The 22,037-nt window shown below is 37.7% G+C and overlaps 1 protein-coding gene across 1 annotated transcript in view; it reads left to right on the forward strand.

Moving 5' to 3' along the window:
* The window catches only part of CERS3 (ceramide synthase 3), a 120,119-nt gene that overhangs the window by 31,493 nt on the left and 66,589 nt on the right, over positions 1-22,037 (forward strand). Inside the window, exons 4-5 of the mRNA XM_082448459.1 lie at positions 10,887-11,004; positions 16,886-17,004. Coding sequence (XP_082304585.1) covers positions 10,887-11,004; positions 16,886-17,004 — 237 coding nt within the window. The remainder of the gene's footprint in view (positions 1-10,886; positions 11,005-16,885; positions 17,005-22,037) is intronic.

Below are 22,037 nucleotides of genomic sequence, written 5' to 3' on the forward strand. Positions count from 1 at the left end.
GATTCTTGGGGGAGTTCATGAAATTAAATGCACACTAAATATTATCTAGACTGAACAAACAAAAATTAGAAACACAATCTCCTCAAGTACATTAGTTTTACAATGAAGAAAATTGAGATCAAGAGAGGTTAAAGATCACAGAGCTTATTAGTGTCAATGACGGTACAAGATCTCAGCTCATCTTCCATGTACCATGTTGTCTGACAATGGATATGCATCCCCATGTCTTTGTTGGCAGTATTAGGAGAGTATGACTAGGGGATGCATTATCATTTTAGAATGCCTATAAAATAGCAAAAATGGCTCATTAAAGACCAAACTTAATATTGCTTTATATCATAGTTTACTTTAAAGGTTTATTGAAAGTTTTAATAGCAGGCCTTCATTCCAAGGTATAAGGAAATCAAAGAAAAATATCAATTTGCTTTCTCAGAAAAAGTAAACTTCTTTTCTTTTTCTTAATTTAATTTAAATAGATATTACCTCCAACCTTTTATTAAAACTGTACTAGTGTTATGATAACTGAAGATAAATGTTCATCTATAATCTCTGTAGTTGTCTCTATTTCAAAAAACTGTTATTAGCACATTAATTTTTTTGGAGCAAAAAGAATATTCAAATGTCAAGAGTTGGATAAACTTAAGACAAAATCTGATAAAGATCATTTTGTCCAAGACTAACTGTAATGCAGATCATATGTTTATAACCATTTGCAGGGTCCTTATCTCAAGAGTTAGTTTGACCAACTCTGTTTCGTGGATTGTCCAAAAGGTTTTTGTACAAATAACAGCTTCACTTGGGCCAACAATATGCTATTGCTATTGGGAGGAAAAGAAAGCCCCTCAATACCACTAAGCTCTAGCTGAGAAGATTTGAAAATGTTCTTCCTTTTTGACAGTTAATTTTACTTTTACTCACATGTTTGGATTTGTCAAAGAATGTGTAAATAAAGTAGCATTGTGCCACTGCACTTCCAAATTAGCAAATTACTCTGCTGTCCTGAAATTCTTGCTTTTCTTGCAGAGTGTCTAGTGATCTTTGAACTTGGCATCCAGGTCCTCTACTTATTTGCACTGCAGATTTCCTACTTTTTGGTGGACAGATCCATTTTTAACATTTTGATCAGACAGTGAACTAGAAAAATTTTTGTTTGCCAAAGCAGCATAGTTGTGGAGGACCAACTTGTTATGCCCTGGTCTTGGCCTCTCCAAAAATTATCAGGAAGGAATCCAATCTTCTTTTAATTCCTAGGACCATTCTTGCTTCTTCTCAAGGGGTTAAGTATAGTCTTTCGTAACTCCTTATAACTTTAACTCCCAATTACTCACCCTTAGTTTTTTCCATCCCGTGACACTACAGAAAACTGTGTTGCTCCACTAGTCTCATATCTCTCTTTTTTTTTTTTCATATTTCTGTTAATGCAATAGAATGAAGGAAAATTTAACATGGGAGCAAGATCATGCTTTTTGAAGTATAAGTTTATATTATTTCAGGGCTTCTATATCCTTTGCCTTAGACTAAACCACTTAGATCATAAATAAAATATTACTTACACCTTGAATTTGAATAGAAACTTATATTTTAAGAGGTACAGAAAATCATAAGTGGTGTGATCTCATGGTTAGTATGTCAGGAGTAGATCTGGGACTTAAACCCCCATGGTATGACACCAGGTTCAGGGTTGCTGGGTTTTTATTTTCCCCTGTACCAGTACTTCCTGGGCTTTCACAATGAAATACTCCTGGTGGCAAAAGAGAGTAAATTAATATGCTTTGGGAGTATAGAAGACATGGCTTAAGAGAATGATAGCAAATGTGAACTTTTCTGAACTACCAAAAATTCGTATAAATTTGACACCATGTTTCAGCATATCCCATGGTATATTTATCACAAGAAAGCGTCCTTCTTTTGTCCTGGACTGTGTTTGTGTTACACCTCCTCATTCTAGGAAGTGACCAAGAGTTGTGATTTGGCTGGCTCATTTTTATCTTTTAGTACTAACCAGGAGCCATTTAAGATGAGGAAGTAAGGGCCCTTCCCAGAAAGGAGTAGAGAGACAGATGGATATAGAACAAACAAGTAGATCATTTGAAAGTGACTGACATTTGCCTTGTATTTAGAATTTCCTTTCCTTACAAGTTTTACCTTATGTTTTAATTTTTTTTACGGGGAGGGGTCTAGAATAACAATTTCTAACTAATATATCCAGACTCTTCTATACATTCTTTTTTATGTCTGAAGTATGATTTAGAGAGGATCTAAGCTATTCAAATTTAAGCACTTGTGGAATAAGCACATTATCTCAGAGTAAATTATGGTCCTGGAAGAGTCCAAGGCAGGGATGGGGGTGGTAAAATCAGAAGGTAATCTTTTTACTTTTACTTAATGGTACAGTGAATAGATACCCCACCTCTACCATTTCCACTGAGCAACATGAGGGCATGATGGGATTCTTTAAAGAAGGGTAGGTGTAGCAGTTTACAGGAGTTGAAAAAGGATTGTTGCTAACCGTCTTCATTTGAAACAGTCTCAGAATATGTACGTTGGATTTAAATGTTATCTGAGACTTGCATTACTTCAGGTATTTTGTTCTCTCATATAAAACCCTCTGATTAAACTCTGGTCAAAGAGCCTTTCAGTCCTTAAGAAATGGGAATCAATCTTAATGGCAATAGGCTATTGTTTCTGTTTAGGAGAAGTATTTAAACTTCATATGCTTAATATCTGCCTAGGCCTGCCTTCTTTTTAATTCTATAAAACAATATTGAAAAAAAAATATGTGGGGGTAGTGCTCTGGGATTGCTCGGCTTTTAGCTCACAGGTAACTGACGTAGTGCTAAAGGAAGAGCGGGCTATGTGGGTGTCTGAATGAGGCCATCTGAGCGCTCAGTTCTGCAGTAGTAGTAAACCTGAGACTCATTCCCTGGTAATTAACCTAACTTTGAACCATTTACATGGGAGCAGAAGTTCACGTTTTCTTTTCTTCCTCTTGGACTTTTCCCTTCTATTCCGTATCAATAAAATGAAAGTTCAGGAAATTTCATCTTAGTCTAAGGTCCTTCTAGAGCTAAGATCTGTCATTTCCCTCCTCTTTTCAGTTCAGTTTATCAAATATTGTGCTTCTTTATTCTCTCCTTTTTCAAAATCGGTTTTTTTTTAATGTGTTTTTTAATGATTTCAGTGTCCTTATCTTGAAATTTCAAGTTTTGCCCATATATATCAAATTACCCATTCTTTTGTCATTGTTTTGTAAAGCTATTTTTTTTTAAATTTTATTTATTTATTTATTTATTTCTGGCTGTGTTGGGTCTTCGTTTCTGTGCGAGGGCTTTCTCTAGTTGCGGCAAGCGGGGGCCACTCTTCATCGCGGTGCACGGGCCTCTCATTATCGCGGCCTCTCTTGTTGCGGAGCACAGGCTCCAGACGCGCAGGCTCAGTAATTGTGGCTCACGGGCCCAGTTACTCCGCGGCACGCGGGATCTTCCCAGACCAGGGCTCGAATCCGAGTCCCCTGCATTGGCAGGCAGATTCTCAACCACTGCGCCACCAGGGAAGCCCTCAAAATAGGTTTTTAATTAAGTACCTATTCATATTTATTTACACTTACATAACATGAATTGATTGATTTTCTAGATTTTTTTTGAAATGAAAGGATAATGCTAAAGTAGAAAACTGTACTTATATACTTCCTCTGTTCTACGGAAAATGTTATTTCTGTCCTTGAAGCCTGGACATGTTAACAAACAGGACCATTATTTCTCTTTCTTCTTTAAATTAATGCTTTGTAGATACGATCCTCATATCAGCAAATATGCTATGGATATGTATTTTTATCCATTGTGTGTACTTATCCACCCTTTATCTCTCACGTGACTCTCTAGAGGGGAATGTTATACTTTGTTTGGCTTTGAGATTGGTTGTATTCCCTTACTGAATAAATCTTCTTTTCTTAATCCTGCTTTGCTTTTTTATTTTTGCTAATTTCTTCATTTCTAATATTTGAGGAGATAACATTGAGTGAGTATGATTGAGAACCCTGCCATATTAAACCATTTTGTATTTGTGTTATTCTACTAGTAAAAACAACGAGTGTTTACTCCAATAAAAATTTGTAACTAGTAGGTTAGATAAATGACCCAATTCTATTATTTATCCAAAATCCTGTCATATATGTTTTTTGAGTCTTTGTTAGTTTTAAGATCATCTTAGTTTTTGTTTTATTTGGAACTTTTATGCAGAGGGGAAATTAATCATATTCCTTGAATTACAGCATGCTGTCTTTGGTCTGTATTAGATCTCTTTTGATTGATTGACTGATTTGAATTAACTTTTTCATTAATTACCTTTTATCCTCATTTCCTAGTCCTGTTCCCATTCCTGCTGTATGTATTTGATGGCTTTGTGTTTGTATAACCCAGTAAAACATGAGTATGAACTTAAAGTACATGTATTGTTAGTTGACATAAATGGTATGGTGATAAGACCTTCTTCCATATCTTCTTTTTTTTTTAATACAGCACTGTGTTTTATGATCTATCCACATTGCTCTGTGTACATCTGGTGCATAATAAGTTTGTTTTTATGTGTCTCTGAAATATATAGGTCATTTTCAGGAGAACTTAGGCCATCTGGAAGTTGGATTGGCTTATATATTTTATCAGAGTATTTTAGGAAAATTTTTTTATTTTTATTTTTTTATTTTTGGCCGTGCAGTGCTTCATGTGGGATCTTAGTTCCCTGATCAGGGATCGAACCCATGCCCCATGCATTGGGAGTGTGGAGTCTCAACCACTGGACCGCCAGGGAAGTCCCTAGGAAAATTGTTATTCAACTCCGTGGTTATAAACAATGAATTTAAGGGTTAAATGATCATTCATAACTAAAATTTCCAGCATTTAATTAAACACAGAAACTTCTAAGTAAGTACTAGAATAGCCTGACCTGGCAGACAATGGAGCCTTTGTTAGAAATGAAGGAAGAATAGGGACATATCATGCTTTTAAAAAATCATCTTTACTGAGGTATGATTTACATACAAGAAAGTTCATCCAAAATTTGACACATTTTGACAAAAGTATACAGTCATGTAACTGTCACCACGATTATGATATAAGAGATTTCCATTGGCTGAAAACTCCCCTGTACCCTGTTCAGTTAATCCTCTTCCTACTTACTACCTCCTTGCAATCACTAAAATGCTTTCTGTCAGTATAATTTTGCCTTTTCTAAGATTTCCTATAGATGGAATCATATAGATTATAGTCTTTTGTGTCTGATTTCTTTCACTTAGCATAATGCTTTTGAGATTTTTTTCATGTTATTATATGTATCAGTGATTCCTTGTCATTGCTGAGTAGTCTTTCAACATATTGATATATTGCAATTTATTATCCTTTAATTAGGTGATGGAAATTTGGATTCTTTACAGTTTTTTGGCTATAATGAATAAAGTTTCTATGAACATTTGAATAGAAGAATTTGGGCATACGCTTTTATTTCTCTTGTTAAATTGCTAAAATGTTCTTCAAAAGACATTGTTAATGTATGTGTATCTATACAATAGATTATTTGGCAATAAAAAGGACTGAACTCCAAATGCATCCAAATACATTCATGTATCTCAAAAACATTAAACTCAATGAAAGAAGCCAGGCACAAGCAACCACATATTGTATGATTCCATTATGTTAAATATCCACAAAAGGTGCAGCTATAAAGACAGAAAGTAGATTAGTGACTGCCTGTGGCATGATTAACAGGAAAGAGGGATTAAAGTAAATATGTATGAGGTATTATAGTGGGATGATGAAAATGTTCTAAAGCTGACTCATGGTGATAATTGTACAGCTTGGTAAATTTACTAAAAAAGAAAAAAATCACTGAGTAGTATACTTGAAAATGGTGAATTATATGATATGTAAAAATACATTAATAGTTATTTTTAAAAGATGTCAATAAAATGAAAAGATAAGACAGATTAGGAGAAAATGTGAACAAAATATGTATCTGATGAGGGACTTAAATTCAGAATATATAACTCAATAATAGAGTCTGTCATACAGAGTGAAGTCAGTCAGAAAGAGAAAAACAAATACTGTATGCTAACACATATATATGGAATCTAAGGGGAAAAAAAATTGTTCTGAAGAACCTAGAGGCAGGACAAGTATAAACACGCAGACGTTGAGAATGGACTTGAGGACACGGGGAGGGGGAAGGGTAAGTTAGGACGAAGTGAGAGAGTGGCATGGACATATATACACTACCAAATGTAAAATAGATAGCTAGTGGGAAGCAGCTGCACATCACAGGGAGATCAGCTCAGTGCTTTGTGACCACCTCGAGGGGTGGGATAGGGAGGATGGGAGGGAGATAAAAAAAATAAAAATAAATAAAAAAAAATAATATATTAAATTCAGAATATGTAACTCAATAATAAACAAAGAAATAACTTGATTTTTTTAAATGGGCAGAATATTTGAGCAGAATCCTCACCAAAGGAGATATACAAATAGCAAGTAAACACATAAAAAGATGTTCAACATCATTAGTCATTAGCAAAATGCAAATTAACACCACTACACACTGAAAGTTAACAAAAATGTCAGAGTAAGGGCCTCTGAAAATTTTCTCTTTCCTAAAATCAGAAAACTGGCAAAAATTGTCAAGATCAACTTTTCAGAATTTAGAATTAGCCAAAGACTTGCAGCAATCTGGAGAGTGTTATTTAAGCAAAATAGCTGACTGTTGGAAAGAACAGCAAGCTTTGTGGCATTTTAACTTGCCCTATTTCTGTCCTTACCTTTCGTCCTCTGTGACAGTCTTGAAAAACCAACAGCCCACAATTTCAGTGGAAACCAGCAGCCTGGCAGCCGTTGAAGGAAGCAGAACAGAGTTGGAGCTCCTTCAAAGCATCATTCCCAGAGAACTGTCATTATCTGACCTGTCTGGTGGTTCCCTGGAAGGGCACTACTCACAAGCTGTCTTTATTTGCCTTTTTCCTTGGGGAGAGGAGGGGTGCTTGTCTAAAACAATTAGAGGCAATTGATTAACTTTGGAACTGCCTAGGTAGTGGATAACAGTTGGGGCAAAAAATAAACTAACAGCTTTTCTTTTTAAAGGATAAGCTGGGAAATGATATGTCCACAGGGGGTTTTGAAAAGCTCTGACTTATTCTTGGAAATAAGACCACTTGAATTTGTAGAGCTTTGGGCATGCCCAGGGCCATCCACATGCTCAGGTAAGGCCTTAGTAGACCTTAAGTTCTCACCTCTGGATGACCTTGAGGCTCTGTGCAAACAGGAAGTGAAGGCTAAGGCAGAGTTGTCCACTATCTTAGTGTTGAAGGTGTGCCCTGAAACATACACAGAGCCCCTTAGTTAACAGTGGAAGACTTATTGGTTCCAGGCATTTAAGGAAATCTCTGTCTAATCATTAGGAGACCACTAAGCTAACCTAATAGATACTTTAGTGCCCACACATGACAAAGAATACAGACTTTATAGATCAGTTCAAAAATGTAAACAAACAAATGGACAACAACAAACTCTGAGTATGGGGATAATCTGATTTCCAGAGTTGTCACATTATATTATTAAACTTGTCCACTTTTCAACAAAAAATTATAAGACATGCAAAGAAACAAGATAGTATGGCCCATACACAGGAAAAAAACAGCAATCAGTAGAGAGTGTCCCTTACAAAGCCTAGATGTTGGACCTCTTATTAGACAAGACCTTAAGTCAGCTATTTTAAATATGTTCAAAGAACTAGAGAAAACCATGCTTAAAAACTAAGGAAAGAATGAGAACAATGTCTCACTAAATTAAGAATATCAATAAAGAGATATAAATTATAAAAAGAAATCAAATAGAAATTGGGACTTGACAAATACAATAACTTATATTAAAAATTCACTGGAGGGCCTTAACAGCATATTTGAGCAGGCGAAAGAAAAAGTCAGCAGTCTGAGGAACAGAAAACAAAATTGTAGAAAAAAAGCCTCAGGGACCTGTGGGACACCATCAAGCACAGCAACATATGCATAACAGGAACTCCAGAAGAAGAGGAGGAAATGAACAGGATGATAGAAAATATTTGAAGAAATAATTGGCTAAAAATTTCCCAAAATTTGATGACAATCATTAATCTATATATCCAAGAAGCTAAACAAATTCCAAGTAGGATAAACTTAAAGAGATCCATATCTAGATACATCATAAGCAAACTGTTGAAAGACAAAGAATCTTGAAAGCAGCAAGAGGAGAGCATCTCATCACATAAAAGCGATCCTCAGTAAGATTGAATTGATTTCTCATCAGCAACCATGGAAGCCAAAGGCAATGGGAGGACAAATAAAAAGAAAGAAAAAACTGTCAACCAAGCAAAACTATCCTTCAAAATGAAAGAGAAATTAAGACATTCCCAGATAAACAAAAACTGGAAGAATTTGTTGCTAAGCAGACCTACCCTATGAGAAATACTAAAGGGAGTCCTACAGACTGAAATTAGAGGACACAGACATTAACTTGAATCCACATGCAGAAATAAAGAGCACCAGTAGTTACCTACATAAGAAATAAAAAGAAAATATAAATGCATTTTTTGTTTGTAACATGTTTTTCTCCTATCTGATTTAAAAGGCAACTGCATAAAATAGTAATCATAAGTGTATGTTGATGAGAACATAATTTATAAATATATCATTTATATGACAGTAACAGCACAGAGAGGGGAGATCATGGAGTTTTTGTATAGTGCTGAAATTATTTGGCTATTAATCTGAACTAAGAGGTTATAAATTAAGATGTTAATTGTAATCCCTAGATGAACCACTAAGAAGGTAATTTTTAAAAACAGTAAAAAAAAAGAAAATTAAAAAAGTATGCCAGAATATCTATTTAACACAGAACAAGATAGTAATGGAAGAAACGAGAAACAAAAAGGCACAAGCTATACAGAAAATAAATAGCAAAATGGCAGATATAAATCCTGTCTTATCAGTAATTAAATGTAATTTATATTAAATGTAAATGAATTAAATACTCCAACTAAAAGGCATAGATAGGAGGACTTGATAGAAATATATGATCCAACTATATGGTTTCTACAAGAGAAACACTTTAGGTTCAAAGAAATAAATAGGTTGAAAGTAAAAAGATGAGAAAATATATACCATGCAAGCAGTAACCAAAAGAGAGCTGGAGTGGCTATACTAACACCAGACAATTTAACAGCCTTTAAATTGTTACTAGAGACAAAGGACATTTTATACTATAACAGGGTAAATCTATCAAGAAGATATAACAATTATAAATATATATGTACCTAGCAACACAGTCCCAAAAACATGAAGCAAAAACAAACAGAATTGAAGGGAGAAATCGACAATTCAACAGTAACAGTTGTAGACTTCAGTACCCCATTTTCAGTAATGGATAGAACAACTAGGCAGAAAATCAACAAGAAAATAAAAGACTTGATTAACATTATAAACGAACTAGACCTAACAGACATCTGTAGAGCACACCACCAATAATAGCAGAATACACATTCTTCTCATGTGCACAAGGAACATTCTCCAGAATAGACCACGTGTAAGCCATAAAACAAATCTCAATACATGTGAGAGGATTGAAATCATACAAAGCATGTTTTCGGACCACAATGGAGTGAAATTAGAAGTCCATAACAGAAGGAAATTGAGAAATAAGCAAATATTTGGAAATTAAACAGCATACTTCTAAATAACCAATGGGTCAGAGGAGAAATCGCACAGTAAATTAGAAAATAGTTTGAGATGAATGAAAAAGAAAGCACCATACGAAAACTTATGAGATTCAGCAAAAGCAATGCTTAGAGGGACATTTATAGCTGTAAACACCTATATTTAAAAAGAAGAAAGATCTCAAATCAATAATCTAACCTTCTACCTTAAAAAACAAGGGAAAAAAGAAAACTAAATTTATAATAAGCAGAAGTTAGGAAATAATAAAAACTAGAATGTAAAAATCAATAAAAACCACCACACAGGCAGTAGAATTGCTAAAATTATAAAGACTGGCAATACCATCTATTGGCAGAGATATGGAATAACTGGAACTCTGGCACATTATTGATGGGAATGTAAAGTAGTGCAGACACTTTGGAAAACATTGGGCCAGTTTCTTATAAAGTTAAACGTATACTTGCCATACAACCCATCAATCCCATTCCTAGATATTTACCCAAGAGTCATGCCATTTTTCATAAGTTAGAACTTCGAATAGGGACATAATAATTTCTTGAAGATAGTATCACCAAAGAAAACCTTAATAACAAAACTATTATTTATTTTAATCCCTGGTAGTCTTAAAAATGAAACTCTAAGTAGAATGGCTTATTCCAGTTCCTGGATCTCGTATATAAATATATTTGGGTTTACATAAAATGGATTTTAGAACTGTGGAAGTACAGTTGACCCTTGAACAACAAGGGTTTGAACTGCAGGCTCCACGTATAAGCAGATTTTTTACAATAGTAAGTACTACAGTACTAGATCTACAGTTGGTTGAATCCATGGATGTGGAACCTCGGATACGGAGGAACCGCTTACACGGGGGCTGACTATAAGCTATACAAGGAGGATTTTCAACTGTACTGCTGAGGGTTGGCACCCCTAACCCCCATGTTGTTAAAGAGTCAACTATATTTTATTTTTTTAAGTTATTGCGTGTATAAAAGTTCTCAAATTTTGCTCTCTTTGAGTTTCTGTAAGGCAGATATTGGCTTTAGGTAGCCCAATGACTGATCTTTCATTTGGAATCTAAAATTACAGCTTGAGTTTTCTGGTGACATTGTGAATTCATTCTCAGATTTTGAACTTACTTTTGTTCATATTTTTGTAGGTTTATTGCTTCACCTCTAGCAAAAACAATTGGCATTAAAGAGGAAATTCGAAAGACGATTACACCAAATACTGTTTTAGAGCATTTTTTCAAACATTCCACAAGGAAACCATCTCAAGTAAGTACAGATTCTTTGTTTTTGGATTTTAAAATCTCCTTTCTTAATGTTTCAATCATCTGTGGTTTACCTTATCTGTGCAAAAAATCTGTTTCAGTTGAGCAGCAAATGACTTGAATCATTTGAATTTTTTTTCTCTACTGATAAGTTATACAGCATTCTGAGCATAATATAAAATGACAAATAAATATTATAATATAAAATTACAAACGTTGTTAGTGTTGAATGCTAACAATCAATGCCATAATTTGGGTATATATATCAAAATTTAATTTTTAATGGTAGGATATATACAAAGTATACTAATGAAAAAAGATCATTGTTAAGGCAGAGTTGCCCATATCTGACACTTCTGATAATTGTGACACCATCAATATACACTACACACACTATGAAAGTGTCTATTGGGTGGCTTTCCTGAGCAGGACACTTTATTTTATCCAAAGGTTCGAAATACTCAGAAATATACTGTGCCCCTACCCACTCCCCAGAGATAGAGTAGTTAAGAGAGTCACAAATCTCTTCTCAGTATGAGATGTACTTGATGAAATGTTGTGGTGCACTGCATGTTTACGCCACAGAAAATGGCTTTAACCTAAAAGTTATATTTAAAAATAATAGTGTCCAGGCAAGTCTAGTTTCATTATACCCCCATATTTAAATGAGAGATGAAATAAAAACTTCTCCAAAAGTGGCACACCCTCTATGACGAATACAGACATCTCTCACCAGTAATTTAATAGTCAAAAGTATGTGCTAACACAATTTTAGGATAGATATAGATTTTTAAGGTCCTCAACTTATCTGCTGAATTCACTTGCTTTTCCTATGAGCCTTTCTATCGCTGGTCTGGTGGGCTCCCTGCACAAAGAAGCCATGTTGAGGTCTGACCACATAGCACCAGGCATCGTGTTCAGAATTGTTCACAGCTAGCCAGCACTGTCTCTAACTTCTTCTGACCTCAGCTTCTGTATGTGCCTTTTTTTCTAAAATGGGGACAGTCTGACAAGCCATCTCCACGTGTTCTTTATTTCCTTGTGCTCTAAAAGACTGCAGTCATTCATCTAAATACTGTTGTTACCACTGGTGATAATAATGCCTAAGCATCATTTCATGTTTTTCAGACGGGAAATTATTTAGCTGCGTTTATGAAAAGTTAGAACTCTTTCAGAGAGTCCTTATTATCCTTATCTGTTTCTCTCTGAGAATAACTAACCTTGGCAATACCTTGCATAAAACATGAAGAACAGTGGTAGCTATCAGTTACTTGCTGTGCTTACTGTACAGCTTTTTGGTATATTTTAAAATATGTAGAAAATTCAGCTCTTATCAAGCTTCTCTGCTATGGAGAGAAATTAGCCATGTGACAGTTAAAGAAAAACTAAGAAAAGCTGAAAGAGATTTAGAGATTAGGTCACCTTTCCTCTTTATGATCGAGATGAGGAAACTAAGGTCAACAGAGGAAATGAGCTGTCCTAGGTCATGCAGCTAATCAGTGGCTGAATCCAAAGCTGGACCCTGGCCCATGGCTCCCTGTCGAGTGCTGCTTCTACTATGCCCAAATGATGTCTTTATCTGTGAATAGAATGTTAAAAATGTATTTCAGAGTCTGGAGCTGTGTGTGTAAGTAATTGTTCTAACTCAATTGACAGTACAGCATGGCTTAGTGTAGATATAACTTGGACATTTGCATCAAGTAAAAGAAATGTTATATATCAATGCCAAGTGTTAGAAAGCTTCCTCTACTAAACCATGAAGATGAAGGGACATAATTAAGACACCTAATTTATATTGCTCATAGATTACAAAATCAAGGCAGTATTTGTATAACAGATCAAGATGACAAGTTGGCCAGTAAAATGTCCATAGAATAAAAGTACTAGAACTTAGGAAGATAGAAGAATATAGTAGAGGAAGGCAAAGTACATGCCTTAATAGTGATTTCAGATGTGGAAACAAAATAATATCACAATACCTCCACACATTAACTTGGCCAATGTCATACAGGTAGCATTTTTGCTTAATTTATAGCTGAAGTAAAACAAGTTGCTGGGAGGACTAAAAAAAAATTTTGTGCTGATTCAAGGGATGGGTGGGTATTCCGAACCTGTAATCTCAAGGCACTGCAGTGGTAATACAGGTACCTAACACCTGACTTTATTAAAAGAAACTGAGGACACAAATCTGAGGATGCTTCTTCAGCTGCAATAGACTGTTCTAATAAAAACAAAAACATTTCAGTATATACAGTATCAATTCTGGACTGGTTAGCACAGAAGGGTATAACATGGTATTGATGAGGTCCAAAATGCTGTACACATGAACCTCCATTGGGAGTTTTTTTTTTTTTTTTTTTCATTTTTAAAAAATTTTTGGCTGTGCTGTATGGCATGTGAGATCTTAGTTCCCCGAACAGGGATCAAACCCACACCCCCTGCACTGGAAGCGTGGAGTCCCTGGACTGCCAGGGAAGCCTCTCCATTGAGAGTTTTGATCTGTGATTTCACACACTTCTTTTGTGACTGTGTATGTGCAGCTGTGTGTCCACTGTTTTTATATGTGTGTGTGTCTCTCTGTATGTATCTCAATGACAACTTCAAGATGTACTGAGAGAGAACCATGATAACATTCCAATATCTCTGGCCAGCAGATCAGTTTTCCTGCTGTTGGTAAAATGAAGGAACAGCAGAACTTATTAACTCGCCCATTTCCTCAGCAAAATCACGATGAGAACTGCTGCAGAACAAATGAGTGTGTAGTTCTGGAAGATGTCTAAGGAAAATGTGGTCCCATAAGGCTGGCATAAAGCAGGTATTGTGGTCCACAGGGGCATTCCAGTTTGCTAGCTTGTCTCAACCACAGATTCAAACATTTTTAGGGCAAACAGCCCTCTAGTCCAGTTTATTTTATGGGTGAGAGTCAAAGAATTCGAGTGGCTCCTCCACGGTCCCAGAGGGTTGGTTTTTGCGTCAAGTAGCCAGGCCTCATAGCCCCATTTGGTGCTCTTCCTTCAGGCCACACTACTTCTCCCTGAGGTTCTGCTTGAGAGCCTTTCCCTTCTACAGACACACACTCTATTGTGTCAGGCTAAAAACATGGATTGTGAGAAAAGACTGTGTGTGGAGGTGGGCAAATTAACCACTCTGTGCCTCAGTTTCCCCTTCTGTGAGCTGAGCGTGTTAACAGCACTTACCTCACAGGGCTCTCAATTCAGAGGTTGAATTGAGTACTTAGAATAGTGCCCAGCACACAGTCAAGGTCAGCTGTTGTTATTTGTAGTCTGTGCCTATCATATAGATTTCTCCAGGAGCGTTCTCAAATATGTCTTCCCAACTTAAATTATCCCAAGAGAATGTCATTTGTTTCCTAATTATGCTTGTTTGTATTTCCATAACATCTTACACAATTTTCTGTACACAGTAGGTGTTCAATAAAATGCTTGTTTCATGTATCATTAACAAAATACTACTAAAGACTTTTGTTTGCAAGATGATTTCTATCCCAATAATATTGTAGGTCTATGAGGCCAGTATTGCCAAGACTTTTAACCAGATTCATCTGTGCTCCAAATCAGAAAAAAAAAAAATGCTTCAGATCATGTTTGATCACTGTCTTCTAGAAGCATTTATTCAGAAGGTATCTGTAGAAATGATGGGATAATAAAATTGGATTGTTCTCAGATCTGGGAAAATTCCAGTGTGAGGACAGGGACTTTGCTCACTGCTGAACACCGTCTCCACCTCTGCTCACTCCTGGCACTTCATTCTTTACACCTGCAAGAGGGAGACTTCAAAATGCAAACATTCTGTAGCCTACAGATAAATTCCAGGCAAGGCCCTCCTTGCTGTGGCCTTAGCCACGTCTTTCCTCCTCGCCTCTCTGTATGTTTCCACCCTGCAAGGCCTCTTTCTGTCCCTCAAGTGCCCCCAGCTCCCCCATGCTCTCATCTCCAGACAACCTCACATGCTGCCAGGACACTTTCCTTCTTCATCCTCTCCTTCTTGGGGCATATTTCAGGGTTCAGCATAAGTGTAACTTCCAGGAACTGCCTATGTAAAGTTAGGTCCCATGGTACCCTTATCCTCCCCTATCTCAGCACTCATGATATTTTTTTAGAATTCTCTGTTGTATTTTCTGACTTCCTCTCCAGACAGACTTTACCCTGTGAAGGGGAGGCCCATACTGGTCTTGTTCATTTAGATCTCCAATAGAAAGCAGAATGCCTGCAGGAAGTAGACACCAATAAATAGTTGCCAATTCAGTCTTGTCAAAAACACAAAAACAAACCAAAACAACAATAACAAAAAACAACAGGTGAACCCTTGGCCTACAAAATAATAGGTATTAGAGAGGATAATTTCCTCTGTTTAAGGAAACAGAGTATAATATGGGCTATATCTTGGTTTTGTTTTGTTTTGCTTTCTTTCTCTAGATTAAGTAATAGGCTAGCAGTTCAGTAGGTATGTAGCTGCAATTAGTCCTTTGCCTGTCTTCAGCACAAGAACTTCTTTAGGAATTTTATCTACTGTTGTCCTGTGCGCCTGAACAATTATGTAAACTATACACAATAACATAGCAGAAGCTCCACGACTGATCACAGACAGCTGGGTGTACAGCCAACTGGCCCATGGTCAAGCTTTGTTGGCCTTCACAATCTTGGTCCATGATTGGTTTAAATTTACTTTAAACTTAAACATTTAAATTTAAACGTTAAAATTTAAAGTAAATTCAACATTAAAAAAAAAAAAAACCTAGCGATTTCACATCAGATTTCTGGGACTGCACTTTCACTCTGGGAGCCATCAGTCAGAGCTGGGTCACCACTGTCCCTTTGGGATGGGCCATGTGCTTTCCTGTTTGCTGCATCCATATGGCTCCTGCTTATTTCCTCAAAACTGAGGCTGAGGGTCAATTTTATGCAATTTTATTTTTCTCCTACTAAAGTTAGGAGTAAGCTGAAATATTTCTTGTACTCAACATAGGAAAACAAAAGATCAAGAAGACTGGTGTCTCAAAAAAAATTACAGAGCTTATTTCCTTGTGGAAGTGGAAAGTACTGTAGGTTTAACATATAAAGCATGTCTGTGTTGAAAGAATAAAACTTAAAATCCCACCATGAAGCAGACCTGGTCCTCTCAATCATTTTGGGTTCTTGTTTGGCCCTGGGAGAACTTCAAGTCTGTGACCTTTGAGCTAATCCATCATCCATATTGTTTTCAATTTTAAATCATAACCTACAACTTCTGCCTTCCAGAGGAGAAGCAGTCGTCATTATTATAGTCAGCAATCCTTAATCTTTTTTTACAATTGGAATTATTTCAGATTAGTTTGAAATAGGCTGTACATCTGATTAAATGTGAAAGTTTTGGATCTGGTAGAAAGACTGTGTGAAATAACAGAAAGGACAGGAGCCTAAGTTCTTGTTTTCGCTTTGCTACTGGTTTTAGGTCTTGGAAAAGTTGTTAAAACTCTTGGAGTTCCATTTTTTTCTATAAGAAAAAATGAAGAGATTGGGTTTGATTGACATCTTAAACTACACTACTCTACCTGGAACCTAGGAGGCCCTAAATAAAATTGGCTGAATGAGTGGGCCACGTATCAACTTGAATATATGGGTCGCTACCAACTTACAGAGAATCAGTCTTTCTTAACAACTCAGAGTTCTGGGAACTAACATTCTCTCTGTTTTGAGGTGTGTGTGTGTGTGTGTGTGTGTGTGTGATTCCATGAGCAAAAGAGGTAAATGCACTGGCTCAAGGTCTAATGCAGAACTCTCCTCTCCAGTGCACAAGCACTTGTAACCCAATCTCACTGTCTCTTGACTGCCTGCTAGCCTGACTCTACTCTTAAGCACTCATTCATTTGTTTCATCCCCTTTCAGACTGATATTTATGGACTGGCAAAGAAGTGTAACTTGACAGAGCGCCAGGTTGAAAGGTGGTTTAGGAGTCGGCGGAATCAAGATAGGCCTTGCAGGATGAAGAAGTTCCAGGAAGCTTGGTAAGAAGGATAGTTAAAGCTTTTGAAATGGTGCAATTTTATATGGAGCAGAATAGTCATCTCAGAAGGAATCCTTAGATTGCAGCAGAAGAAGGGTTTGAACCCTCTCTGTCACTTACCAATCAGGAGTTTGATGCTAGTCACTCATCCACCTCTTGTGCTTCACTTTCTTTCTCTATGAAACAAGGTAAGCTATGAACTCTCTTAGTTGAAGAGGAGATGTTATGTACTTATCTTTAAAGTCCAGAAAAATCATAACAGTATCTTAACCTGGTGTTTATCTTTTCTAGGGTAGCAGTTGGCCCTAGCTCATCTGACTATCACCTGTTTCTAATCACATTACTCTATCACATTATAAGAGCAGAGAATGTCTGAGAGGGTGCTGTCCTCCTTTCTCAACACTAATGGAGAGGACTTCTTTCTGTCTCACTTGGCTCTTACTCCACCTCTGCCTGTGGACTGGGCAGCCAGTTCCTCTGGGTTTCTGCCTGGTTTAGTAGGGGGTCAGGATGGGCTGAGCAACACATAGGGTTTTTGCAGAGCTGACTGCTTCAAATACGTTCTGAGTGCAGTGAGACTGTACCACACTTATTTTTGGCTTCATTATAACTCTGTTTTTTTTTTTTTTTTTTCTCTTCTGCAGGGTATTATAGTATTGATACTTTAGGTTACTCCCTTGGTGGCAAAAACTGACACCTGTGCCAAAAAGAGGGTCTAGGTCATTGCTCTTACTTTGTTCCTCTTCTTTACATCCAGACAAATGCACGTTAGTTGGGAAATTTTGATGCCACATTCTACATGCCAATAACATTCCTTCTTTTTGCCTGTTTCTTAAGGTCCTCACATTGCCTAGTGACTTTCACCAGATGTTTTTGTTTTGCTGGTAAAATGGATAGGGAGCTGGCATAAGACTCTCAGAGAAAGAAACCAAGCCTGTGGAAGGCTAAACTTTAATGACTTTCTTTAACTACCTATGCATTGCCGAGTACAGTCATCCATCTGTGAGACTGGTGATGTTTAGAGGCACAGACCAAGTCTTCATGGTGTCTCGAGATTTTTTTCTCATTGGCAGGCTTCCATTGCCTTTCCCACAGTGGCTAGAGGTATATGACCTGGTTTGTTTTCCAACTGTTTCTCTCTGAGTTTTAGCTCTTGAGAGATTGGTTAATATTGTGTTGCCACTATGTCAGCTTGGCCCAAGTGAATCTCTCTGGACCGTCACTACAAAACACTACAAACTGGAGCTGTTTTCACATTACATCTTCCTGTTTTTCTGCTATCATTCATTCTTTCTTTCTTTCTATCAAATGATTCTTATCTTAAATAAAGTCCCCAGGCAGGGACTAACTCTCAACCTCTGAGCTGAATCATACTGCAGTGAAATTCCGGGAATTTCTTATACATGATAGTGCCTTCCAGTTTATAAATAATCTTGGTTTGATCCTCCTAGCAACAGTGTGAGGCAGTCAGGGAAAGTGGGGCCCTGTTTGAGAAATGAGAAACTGCACATCATGTAGTTTAAGGAACTTGCTCAAGGTCGCCTGGCTGTTGGGGGCCTGTTGCCCTCAGGTCTTCTGACTCCTTTTCTGATACTCTTTCTGCTCACTGTACTGGCCCTACCACCTAATGCTGACCTCTCAGAAGCAGGGGACCCTATATGTCAAGTAACTGGGTGAGAAGGACCCAACATTGGGAATCTAGCTGTCAGTGAGTCTGCTAAAAGTCAGCCACAGAGTTCAGGCTAGAGAAGGGAATTTCAAGTTGCTATTATCAATCAGTCAGGCAATGCAGAGGGTTGTATGGACCATCTTCTTGGTATGTGGCACTATCCTAGATCATACGGACTCGTAGATATTAAGAGGGAAGTAAAAGTGGAAGGTATGGTCACTGGCCTAAAGCAGCTAATCAGGGAGATGAGACTATCACTTATGAAACCACAACATCTGTTGTTGTTCCATTCCCAATGGCACATGGGCCTGTATACCTGTGGTCTACGTCATGTTCAGATGTACTCTGGGCATTCAGAGGAGATGGCATCAGCAGAGTTGGATACATTAGACAAAGGCTTTCTAGAGGTCAGGAATAAGCTGGACGTTGAGGGGAGGGATGGATCGGATTTCCATAAGAAAAGAAAGCATGGGGGCTTCCCTGGTGGTGCAGTGGTTGAGGGTCTGCCTGCCAGTGCAGGGGACACGGGTTCGAACCTTTGTCCCGGAGGATCCCACATGCCGCAGAGCAGCTGGGCCCATGCGCCACAGCTACTGAAGCCTGCGCACCTGGGGCCCGTGCTCCACAACAGGGGAAGCCACCGCAATGAGGAGTAGCCCCCTCTCGCCGCAGCTAGGGAGAGCCCGCATGCAGCAACGAAGACCCAACGCAGCCAAAATAAATAAAATAAAATAAGTTAATTAAAAAAAAAAAAGAAAGCATGATTTGAGGGCAGCATGTTTTAAGTAAAGCAAAGACAGGAAGCAGTACAATGTATTCAGGAGGCAGGAGTGAACCCCACAATTTTATAATTTAAGCTTTACATTATTCTTTAGCAATGTCACAAATGTCAGGGAACTGTTAAAAGTTATTATGGATCAAATAAATAGGCTAAAGCAAACTACCAAGCTGTTTAATTGTATAGGGACTTCACTTTATTCCCTAGCTATGGGATGTGCTACAGGAATCATATGAAGAGACACCTAGCCCCAGGCATTTGGAAATCTCAAGAAACTTATTCTCCAACACAGAACTCTTACAAATTACTCTCCAACAGGTAGACACTTCTCCATATCAGGATGGATTAGTCTCTGAACACCTTAAGTTCAGTGTATTATTTCCTTGGTTACTTTCTTTAAGGATGACCCCTAAGCCCTGTTTCACAGAATTCAGGATTTTAATCCATAGTGACTCCTTTATTTTATTTTATTTTATTTTTCAAAGTTTAATTTTTATTTATTTATTTATTTATGGCTGTGTTGGGTCTTCGTTTCTGTGTGAGGCTTTCTCTAGTTGTGGCAAGTGGGGGCCACTCTTCATCGCGGTGCGCAGGCTCTCACTATCGCGGCCTCTCTTGTTGCGGAGCACAGGCTCCAGACGCGCAGGCTCAGTAATTGTGGCTCACGGGCCTAGTTGCTCCGTGGCATGTGGGATCTTCCCAGACCAGGGCTCGAACCCGTGTCCCCTGCATTGGCAGGCAGATTCTCAACCACTGCCACCAGGAAGCCCCGACTCCTTTATTTTTAAATCAAATTCCATATTAGCAGATCACTTTTCTTTTTAAAATAAGCATTTCCATTTAGCAATGAAAAGTTTAATAAAACACTGAGTAATTTCTAAGTATCTGTTGTATATAGGCAGTGGCGCCCCCCGGTGCTGGAGAGAGGCGCTCTCCTTCCGCTGGGTGGACTGCCGCTTGCCCAGCTGGCCCTCGGGCAGGTCCACTGCCTGCTCCATCCAAATTCCCCCACCGTTGAGCCCCATGTCCGTCCTGTCAGCGTCTCTCATGTTGCCCGAGTTCACTCTTATCCAGATCCTCCCTGATCTCACCTGGCAGTTTCATCTTTCAACATCACCATCTGAGTCTAACCAATCAATTTCTGGGTTTTTTTCCAAGAGTTTTTTTTTTTTTCTTTCCCCTTACAATTATGTTTGTGTCAGCCATTCCTGGGGGGGAAAAAAAAAAAAGGACATTTTACTGCCTTAGGTTCATTTGAAGCAAGGAAGATAACATTGACAAGAACATCATCATTCAGCTCATGGTTAGTGAAGTGCAGCAGCTCCCAAGCTTTTGATTTCAGGACCCCTTTGTTCTCTTAAAAACTATTACAGAAAGAAGTTATACAGATTGCCAACAAACACATGAAAAGATGCTCAACATCACTAATCATTAGAGAAATGCAAATCAAAACTACAATGAGGTGTCACCTCACACCAGTCAGAATGGCCATCATCAAAAAATCTACAAACAATAAATGCTGGAGAGGGCATGGAGAAAAGGGAACCCTCTTGCACTGTTGGTGGGAATGTAAATTGATACAGACACTATGGAGAACAGTATGGAGATTCCTTAAAAAACTAAAAATAGAACTACCATACGACCCAGCAATCCCACTACTGGGCATATACCCTGAGAAAACCATAATTCAAAAAGAGTCATGTACCACAATGTTCATTGCAGCTCTATTTATAATAGCCAAGACATGGAAGCAACCTAAGTGTCCATCAACAGATGAATGGATAAAGAAGATGTGGCACATATATACAATGGAATATTACTCAGCCATGAAAAGAAATGAAATTGAGTTATTTGTAGTGAGGTGGAAGGACCTAGAGTCTGTCATACAGAGTGAAGTAAGTCAGAAAGAGAAAAACAAATACCGTATGCTAACACATATATATGGAATCTAAAAAAAAAAAAAATTGGTTCTGAAAAACCTAGGGGCAGGACAGGAATAAAGACGCAGACGTAGAGAATGGACTTGAGGACACGGGGAGGGGACAGAGTGAGAGAGTGGCATTGACATATATACACTACCAAGTGTAAAATAGATAGCTAGTGGGAAGCAGCCGCATAGCACAGGGAGATCAGCTCGGTGCTTTGTGACCACCTAGAGGGGTGGGGCTAGGGAGGTTGGTAGGGAGACACAGAGGGACGAGATATGGGGATGTAAGTATATGTATAGCTGATTCACTTTGTTATAAAGCAGAAACTAACACACCATTGTAAAGCAATTATATTCCAATAAAGATGTTAAAAAAAAATACAGGATGCCCAGGTGAAGATGAATTTCAGATAAGTAACAATTTTTTAGTATAAGCAGGTGCCAATATTCATTGTTTATCTGAAAATTAAAATTTAACTGTGCACCCTGTATTTTAACATTTTAACTGGCACCTCTAGCCTTCACCATCAACTAGGAAAATATCTTGGGGATTTTGGTGAACTTCACTGATCCCTGAAATAAACAAGGTTAATGACAGAAAAAAAAAAAGCTATTACAGACCCCAAAGAGCATCTGCTTGTGTGTGTTATACCTACCGAT

The sequence above is a fragment of the Balaenoptera physalus genome (genome assembly GCF_965194825.1).
Source record: "Balaenoptera physalus genome assembly, chromosome: 2".
NCBI classification, from domain to species: Eukaryota; Metazoa; Chordata; class Mammalia; order Artiodactyla; family Balaenopteridae; genus Balaenoptera; species Balaenoptera physalus.